We start from the raw sequence: 9,823 nt of genomic DNA on the forward strand, positions 1-9,823 counted from the left end.
TAAAAACGTCACCCCCCCCCCCCCACACACCGAGGGCTCACCACCACCAGCTGTCGAGAGAGCGCGGCTCTGATATGCTCAATATTGGTCTTACCTTGCTTGAGGCCAGGGTTGGTGAAGTCCCAGGTCTCAGAGTCATTTTTAAACACATTCAGACGCGTCGCCTGTAAAGAGGACACAGCAGGGGGAAAAGATAAACATTATTCGTGGCCAGCATATAGGGCATAGATGCTCGGAAAAAAATTATATAACTTTAGAACCTTCTTTGGTTCTTTCGGTAAAGTCATCACGTAGAATGAGGATAAAATAATAAACTAAAACAATAAAAGTCTCACGACGTTTCGCCACAACACAAGTGGCCTTCTTCAGGTGAAAGGAAGAAACCTATATTCTTAGTTTTTTCGGTAAAGTCACGTTGAAGAGAAACAACAAAATAACAAAATATATATAAAACAATAAAAAATTCTCACGACGTTTCGACCATAACTCAAACGGTCATCATCAGGTGTGTCGGTTTGCATGCAAACCGACACACCTGATCATGCAAACCGACACACCTGATGATGACCGTTTGAGTTATGGTCGAAACGTCGTGAGAATTTTTTATTGTTTTATATATATTTTGTTATTTTGTTGTTTCTCTTCAACGTGACTTTACCGAAAAAACTAAGAATATGAATTACTGCAGTCACGAAAGTTTTAAATCAGGAAGAAACCTGTCGTCCCGACCTTGTGTTGTGGCCGAAACGTCGTGAGAATTTTATTGTGTTATTTTATTATTTTATTCTCATTCTACGTGGTGGTGACTTTACCTGAAAGAACCAAAGAAGATGAATCCTTGCAGTCACGAAAGCTTTAAATCGAAACTTTAGAACCATTTAAAATGTACAAGCATAATAATTATTAAGCAAGTCATTACCCCCGAGACAATTACGGCATGCAACTTGCGGTGAAACCGAGGTACTTAACGCAACCCTTCACCTCCTGGGAGATGAATGAATAAAAGCTGCCACACGTAGGAAGTCAACGGTAAGCTAAACTTTCGCGCCGTACGTAGCAAAAGCGTGCTTCTTCTTTGGTTTTGCAGTCACGAAAGCTTTAAATCGAAATAAAAGCGTGCTTATCGGAGTTGTGGGAAACAGTGGCCATTCTGCCACCGTTTTTTTTTTAAGATCACGTGTTGATTATCCCTCTTCGTTGGAACAAGCTCCCTTCGTGTTTGCAGATAAAAATTGCTAACCCTCGGTGGCCTATTTAAATTCCAAACTTGTTTAATTGCACATAAGTTTGGCATGCTTTGCCTAACTTGGTATTATTTATTCGCGGTGTTCCTCGTGTACTGTGAAGCGTTAGCCTTGATCGTATACCTCAAAAATGTTGAAGTGCCATAACCCCGTTATGAAAATGATGCATTCGTTATTACTGTTCTGTAATTTTATTTCCTGCTAACAATGTAACATCTCCCCTCAAGTACTCTGCAGGTCTCGCAAAGCAGCCTATGGCTGAATGTTAATCACCCGTCACCAAATAAAATTGAATTAAAAACCAACTCTACCCTTCCCACTGGATGCGAATTTTCCACTAACTGGCTCAGGGCACTGGCTCAGATGAGAACCACCCTCACGGTAATATCAATTAGGAAAAGTTTGACTTTAGACAACGGCAAGGATGACCGTCATGCACAATGGGTTGTTGTAGGTTGTGCGGCTGTGTGGTGGGCAGCTGTAAAACCCACTGGGTGCATTGTATTTCTATGCTGCCACAAAATATGCTACACTCCTTTACCCCGCACACAAGTCAAATAACCCCACAACAGGCGTCGAGTGCGGAAGCCCTCATCTGGCAATGAATTGCCGTGTGTATTCAGCATTATTTGCTCACCAAAGTGGTCAATTCAGAATATTAAATTAATCTTTGGTCTGCGGGTGAAAAAACCCAGGTTGTGGTGCACACACTTGTGAATGTACAAAGTATCGGTTGTACTTGCCCTCGCATAGTCCACTATAAGAGTACAGCAGCCCGAATAGATGTCTGCTCCATTCAGAGATGAGTTCGCTCTCTCGGCGCTCTCAACCGAAACAAACGTGGCCAAAAATTAAGGAAAACACGACCATTTCATTTTAAAAACAATACATTTAGCATCTCCAAAATAACACGTAAAATTACGTGAATGGCGGACATGTCGTTACGGTTATGCATCTCGTTGAAAGGATATTCCACAAAGGCCTGCAGGCCATTCTTCCTGAAGATCACAATGCGTTGCAGAGGCCCAAATGGTTTGCAAATGTTGTAAAGCACATCCTGCAGGACCACATGGAGCACACAAACGCAGCGAGGTGATTTTGCACGCATTACCAAGTAAATTTGAAAAGCTTTTTTTCCAGTGAATTTTTAAGATCGAGCCATACAGGACATCAACGCTTTCCAAAATCAACATTAGGTCTATATATTTTTTTTTTATTCAATGCCATTGGTAGACTTCAAAGCACAAACAAAAAACACGACTTCAATTGCCTCAAATGAACCAAAGGATCGATGTAATTTCCTTAGCAAAGCCATTCACTGTAATCCAAAACGGACATAATTTCACTCGTAAAAATGAAACACACGTGTGTGTGCGCGCGTGTGCGCATGGCACACCCGACAAATTATTCACGAGTGAATGTCCAGCTGCTGTGAGCGTAACAATGCCCACCGTGGTGATGGGGTAGATGGGGTTGAGGATGGTGAAGAGCAGGACGTGGTTGCTGTTGCCGTTATCCCCCGGGACGCCAGGGCGCCAAAGCTTCTGGCTGGTAGAGAAGTTAAAATAGGCCGGCTGCCCGCACACGTAGACGGAGCCCGTGGACGAGTAGTCGACGCAGCTGCGGGAGCTCTCCGGGTCTTCAAACTCCACCAGCGCCTGCCGCGTCTTGGGCATCATCACCACGTAGCTGCACGGAGGGAGCGATTCAAACGAGTGCCGTTATTCAAAGATGTGGCCGACTTTAAAATGCGTGCCTGTTGTTGATGTTAAACACGAGGTTGGTCTGCTCCAAGTCACCTCATTTGATCTCAAGAAATGTTTCAATGCATGCAACGGAGTGGAGACTGGTTGGATGCAGGTTAGATGCCACGTCCCATTTCAGTTTGGCAGTGTAGTGCGTTGGAATTGAATGTACTGTAACAATATAATTAGATTTAGAATACATCTTGAGGGTAATGTAGTCTTCTTCTGTCGATGTATCACCTGATAAAGGAAGCCTCTTCAAACGTACATAAACAAGGTATGTGTGCACCATTTCAATACAAGATATTAATTTTTAACACGGTTACTAATCACATTTGAACGTGTGCCGCTTTTGTCAGACGGCACAACAAAAGCAGCAGCGGCACTTTAATTCGGAGGGAATTCGTGACTTGGAAAAATTGAAAAACAAACGGTTTTTTGTTTCGATTTAAAGCTTTCGTGACTGCAAGGATTAATCTTCTTTGGTTCTTTCGGTAAAGTCACCAACACGTAGAATGAGAATAAAATAATACAATAAAATAACACAATTCTCACGACGTTTCGGCCACAACACAAGTGGCCTTCATCAGGTGAAGGGACGAGACTGTCCCATTTCAGTTTGGCAGTCTCGTCCCTTCACCTGATGAAGGCCGCTTGTGTTGTAGCCCGAAACGTCGTGAGAATTTTATCGTGTTATTTTAAGTTTTATTAATTTATTATTTTATTCTCATTCTACGCGGTGGTGACTTTACCGAAAGAACCCCAAAGAAGATGAAGCAGTTTTTGTTTGGTCACTTCAGGCTGTAAAGGCCCCGAGTAAGCCACGCACGGCGTCGCCGATCACGCCGTGACGTGGGCAACACCGCGCCCTCTCGTCCACCGCCACACGCGGCCACGGCTTTTTATTTACGGAAGTGGTTCTTGAGCTTTAACCTGCAGCCTTGCCACCCCCCCTTTGGTTCTCAATATTTTTTTTAAAACGTACAATGTTTATTAATTTAGAGGTTTGATGGAACAAAGTAGCGGTGTTTACGTGCCCGTGCTCAATGTGTTTCGATGATTTACCTTGTTAAAAATAATCTGGCATGTCTTGCGCCCCCAGAAAGGGCATCTCCCACCCCGTGCTTAAGAACCATCGAGTATTTTCGTGTTATGCAATTTCTTGAGTTGTCGAAGCGAAAATCGGTAATATTCGAATTTCCAAGGTCCAAGTTCACTCCACGTCCGCAAACACCACCACCACAACAATAATAACAATAACAACAATAATAACAACAATAATAATAACAATAATAACACCAATAATAATAACAACTATAATAACAATAATCTTTGTTTTTTTCGGTAAAGTCACGTATAAATAAGAAATAATAAAATAACATAATAGCGTACGACGTTTCGGTTGCAACACAAGCAGCCATCATCAGGTACAGAAGAGCTAAATTTACGAGAGAGGGGAGACACATAACCTCAGATGTATATACAGACACCCAAGTAGGGGGGAACTAACACCGACACAATAGGGGACACAGAGAGAGAAGCATACCAAACAAACAAGAGTTTAGCAGAATTTGGAAACCAAATAAAGCAACACAGACGGTCGGTCAAAACACAATTAACGCAAAGCCTGGTTGATTACGTTATTTCAAAGATTGCTAAATTGCAAGTTAAGTATGAAATTTAAGATACAGATGGCACACACACACATAGACATTCAAGTAGAGCGGACCAGCACAGGTACAAGCACACAGTGAAGTCGCCTTAAATAGGCAGAGAAGGCAAGGCTGAGAGACAATGGGACATATTAGCATGAGAAGGCAAGGCTGAGAGACAATGGGACATTTTAGCATGAGGTATGCATAGAGCAAAGTGGAGCACGGCAGCAAACATTCGGAAGCACCAAGACCGACACACAGGCAGAGACAGCACAGAGAAACAAATCCAAGCACAGACACAAAGGCAGATACACAAGCAGAGACAACACACAGACAACACAAGACAACACAAAGACAGACACAAAGATACAGACCTTATACCTCCCCGTAGAGGCGGTTTAAACTTGGTTCAAAGCTTTCGTGACTGCAGGAATTAATCTTTGGTGTTTTCGGTAAACAACAATAATAATAATACAGCTTCCTTCCCCATGCGGGCAACGGTCACCACCGACTGGTCACCTGACTAGGCCAAAGTGCCGCACGGCCTCCACGAGGTCCGACTCGAGGGCTGTGTCCAAGAGTCCCCGCACGTGAACCACAGCCGACGGTGGGGGCTTGTGTGGGTCCTCAAACGTGTCCTGTGCACGTCGGCAAGGAAGCAAACTCAACACGACTATTGTGCAAAGCTGTTGTTTCCTCCTATACCGAGAAGACAGTTTTCAGTTTCATTTATTTGGTATAGCCCTGTGAGCCATTCGGCTCTTGAATCGGGTGCAACCGCAACAAACAAAAACATGAACAAGAAAAACATCTTACAGTGATTATTTGACTGTGCAAACAGAAAATCCAGGAAAAAACAGCAAAATAATCCTTGAAATAGCACCGTACACCAACGCTGTGTGCAAAAATCCCAGTGGGATCCAAGTCTAACAACAACAACCACAAGACAACTTAGATTAAGGCCATCAGTCTAACTCCATACTACAACAAAACAAACATGGCCAAACCATAAAACTTTTTCAAAATCACCAAAATAAAGCCACGGCTAACATCGCCGGCAAGTGATATCGGAGCAGATGCAGACACTTGCATTAAAGGGGTTTTTAAATCTGCATCCGTTTGGCAAAAAATGTCCATAGCTCAGTGCCATCATTTCAGTAATTGCTAAGAACGTTCGCGAGTTTAACTTTAAATCTAAACGGCCCTCGAGTTTCAAACTCTGGAACTCGCATCCCCCACCGCCAGGTGCGCTTTTGTAGACGCTGTAAAGTTTTATTATTCCGCAAAGTTTTTAATCACATTGGGGAGGGTCGAAGAGCTACCCCACGACGCCATCGCGTGGGACATTTAACACATCGGTATTTTAACTTAATTAGTATTTTAACTTTTGATTTAAAGCTTTCGTGACTGCAGGGATTAATATTCTTGGTTCTTCCGGTAAAGTCACCACGTAGAAGGGAAACAATAAAATAATAAAAATATAAAACAATACAATTCTCACGACGTTTTGACTGCAACACAAGAAGCAATCATCGTCAGGTGTGAAAACCACAGCAAGAAAATTTGAATAAAAGTGGCGTTTTTTTAACGTCAGCACCACGGAGAGCGATTTGAGAGTTTGTTCAGATGGACGAGTCCATCTATGTTCTGAAAAGAGGAGGGGGGAGACGAAAATAATGGATGCGGTCTGAAAGCCACCGTAAGCGTGAACAATTAAGACCCGAAATGGTTTATCAAATCCTTCCAATGATTGCTAAGCCAGAATCCATCTTCTCGGTTGAAATTGTCTCTGTGCTTGTATATGTGGATAGCCTCATGAACGAATCTCTCCTGGTAGGCAATGTTTTTATTCGTGGTCCGCCAGGAAGTGTCTAACTGTGTCGTTGGCCTGACTGGATGTGCTTCACGTAATGTTGTTTCAGGTTTGTTGAATTCTCGTCTCTCATCTTTTGCTGTATTTACCTCCGTGATTTGTTCTTGACACCTGATGAAGATCGCTTGCGTTGTGATCGAAACGTCGTGATTGTTTTCTGTTTTAATATAATTTTATTGTATTTCTACATACGTGACTTTACCGAAAAAAACAATGAGTAATGTTTTTATTGTTTCATATTTTTTTATTATTTTAGTTCAGTGCAAAGAGAATACACACCCTTAGAAGAGAAAACGCCGTATAAAAAAATTACACTGGAAATAGCCCAAAGTGTTAACGAACACGAAATCCACGTTTACCAAAACGCGTTTTACTGAACGTAAGCAGAGCCTAGCGATGCTGTGGTCCGCGTGGTCCATCCCCAACACCAACAACGAGAAGCTCTTCGCAACGGCACTGGAATCTGCGAGTTACAAAGCTAAACAATCACGTTAAATAATATAAACACGGCTGGTGGTGGTGGTGGCACGTCGCCTGAGTGAAGCCTCTGGCCCAGGCCTCACAACGAGGCTCTGGGCGAGGAGTAAAATAAACATCTTCTCGTTATAAAAACACCTCGTCAAGTCGCTCGTCACTGACGCTCACCATCGCGCCCGCCTGGACGCGGTCGTTGCCTTCGCCATTGACTCCCAGGCGCTTGGCCGCGTGCCGGGCGGCGGAGGCGGCGGTGGTCAACATCGTCGTGATGGCGTGGAGCGCCGGAGGGAATCGATTCGCGATCCTGTCGCTAAAATCGACGACTGCGCGGATCGCCGAGCGTCAGCGGCAGCAGCGGGCGGCGGCGGCGGGGCGATTCCAACGCGTGACATCGATTCTCGGATCGATGTGTCCTCTGGCGATGTTCGCGCGGCTTGGTGTGACCCCACAGCCACTCGTCACGTGACGCCTCTCTCGGCCGACTGGGGCCGGCGACGGAGATTTGAAGCAGTCGTGGGCCTCCCCCTAGGTCGGACTCGGACTACAATTAAATTTGATTATATTTTTATAATATTAAATAAATAATAATAAAAATGATACATAAAAGTACTCAAATTTGATTATTGTAAAATCATTATAAATAAATAAAAATAACTTAAAAATAATCTAATTTGATTACTTTTAAATAAGAATAAATTAAAAAAAACAAATTTGATTATTTTTAAAATAAGCATAAATAAATAAAAATGTATAAACTAAAATAATGAAATGTAATTATTATTAAATAATAAACAAATATACATTATATGTTAAAATAATCAAATTGGATTATTAAATAATAATGAATAAATATGAAAATAATTGCCCAATTTCGATCACTTTTACATAATAAATAAAGGCAGAAATATTTAATTAATAATTTCGCCTTTCTTTATAACCTAATTTTAATATTTTAAAGTAATAATAAATAAAACTTACAAATAATCACATTTGATTATTTCAAATAATAAATATATAACATTTCGTTTAAAATTTAACTAAGCAAATTTGATTATATTTAAATAAGAATAAATAAATAAAAATAATCAAATTTGATTATTATATGAATTAAAAAAAGAGGGATTACATTGTCATCCTCTCAGCCGACAAGGTCAACGCCACTGTCATCATGGATAAAATAGAATATAACAACAAAATTCAAGAATTACTCAATGATGGTAGCTATACAAAAATAAAAAGAGATCCCACCAACAGCCTCGTCATACAAACCAAAATCATTTCTGATTCAACCACATTAATTGATCAAACCAAACAGTTATCTTTGAAACCTTCTGCTGCCAGGCCACCAAGATTATACGGCTTACCAAAAATACATCAAGTAGATACACCCCTTTGTCCCTTCGTCTCTACTACAGTGAGGGAAAAAAGTATTTGATCCCCTGCTGATTTTGTATGTTTGCCCACTGACTCAACACCGCACCATAGACTCAACACTGCCCATAGACTCAACACTGCACCATAGACTCAACACTGCACCATAGACTCAACACTGCACCATAGACTCAACACTGCACCATAGACTCAACACTGCTACCCATAGACTCAACACTGCACCATAGACTCAACACTGCACCATAGACTCAACACTGTACTATAGACTCAGCACTGCACCATAGACTCAACACCGCACCATAGACTCAACACTGCACCATAGACTCAGCACTGCACCATAGACTCAACACCGCACCATAGACTCAACACTGCCCACTGACTCAACACTGCACCATAGACTCAACACCGCACCATAGACTCAACACTGCCCACTGACTCAACACTGCACCATAGACTCAACACCGCACCATAGACTCAACACTGCCCACTGACTCAAAACTGCACCATAGACTCAACACTGCACCATAGACTCAACACTGCACCATAGACTCAACACTGCACCATAGACTCAGCACTGTCCCATAGACTCAACACTACCCATAGGGGGATCCCTGCCTAGGGGGTGTGAGGGGTCAAGGAGATCCCTGCCTAGGGGGTGTGAGGGGTCAGGGGGATCCCTGCCTAGGGGTGTGAGGGGTCAAGGGGATCCCTGCCTAGGAGTGTGAGGGGTCAAGGGGATCCCTGCCTAGGGGTGTGAGGGGTCAAGGGGATCCCTGCCTAGGGGTGTGAGGGGTCAAGGGGATCCCTACCTAGGGGGTGTGAGGGGTCAAGGGGATCCCTGCCTAGGGGGTGTGAGGGGTTTTACCGGCACGAAGTTTTCGCCGAGGCTTCGCGGTCCGCCCCTCTAGGCCGCTGTAACTTTATTGACACCACGTGGTGGCTGTAACTTTATTGACACCACGTGGTGGCTGTAAACTTTACTGACACCACGTGGTGGCTGTAACTTTAGTGACACCACGCGGTTCCTGTAACTTTATTGACACCACGTGGTGTCTGTAACTTTATTGACACCACGTGTGTCACTATGTGTGTCGCTGTGTCACTGTTTGTGTACACTGTGTGTGTGTACACTGTGTGTCACTGTGTGTGTGTACACTGTGTGTGTACACTGTGTGTGTGTACACTGTGTGTGTGTACTGTGTGTCACTGTGTGTCACTCTGTGTACACTGTGTGTGTGTACTCTGTGTCACTGTGTGTGTGTCGCTGTGTCACTGTGTGTGGGGAGCGATAGTGTAGCGGTTAGCGCGCTGCGCTATGAACCTGGCGACCTGGGTTCGATTCCCGCTCACGGCCAACACCAGTGACGATTTTCTGAACCGGTCCCGGGCTTCCCCTAGGTCGACTCAGCCTAAAATGAGTACCTGGTGCGGTGTGTA

The 9,823-nt window shown here is 43.4% G+C and overlaps 1 protein-coding gene across 7 annotated transcripts in view; it reads right to left on the reverse strand.

The window, feature by feature from the left end:
* The window catches only part of LOC142910675 (heterogeneous nuclear ribonucleoprotein L-like), a 29,216-nt gene extending 19,867 nt beyond the window's left edge, over window positions 1-9,349 (reverse strand). For 2 of the 7 annotated variants that reach the window (XM_076060046.1, XM_076060052.1), the window contains exons 1-7: window positions 9,252-9,349; window positions 7,133-7,535; window positions 5,164-5,282; window positions 2,696-2,933; window positions 2,216-2,301; window positions 1,988-2,084; window positions 95-164 (exon numbers count right to left, since the gene is read on the reverse strand). In XM_076060046.1, the coding sequence (XP_075916161.1) occupies window positions 95-164; window positions 1,988-2,084; window positions 2,216-2,301; window positions 2,696-2,933; window positions 5,164-5,282; window positions 7,133-7,255 (733 nt within the window). In that variant the 5' untranslated portion in view covers window positions 7,256-7,535; window positions 9,252-9,349. Of the gene's footprint in view, window positions 1-94; window positions 165-1,987; window positions 2,085-2,215; window positions 2,302-2,695; window positions 2,934-5,163; window positions 5,283-7,132; window positions 7,536-9,251 lie in introns of those variants that run through there. The other 5 variants (XM_076060047.1, XM_076060049.1, XM_076060050.1 and 2 more) reach the window with 5 other exon arrangements.
* Window positions 9,350-9,823: the final 474 nt, after the last annotated feature.

This window comes from Petromyzon marinus, unplaced genomic scaffold (assembly GCF_048934315.1).
Source record: "Petromyzon marinus isolate PM22_M1 ecotype Great Lakes invasive population unplaced genomic scaffold, UKy_Petmar_22M1.pri1.0 PM_G_Scaffold_15, whole genome shotgun sequence".
Taxonomy (NCBI): Eukaryota; Metazoa; Chordata; class Hyperoartia; order Petromyzontiformes; family Petromyzontidae; genus Petromyzon; species Petromyzon marinus.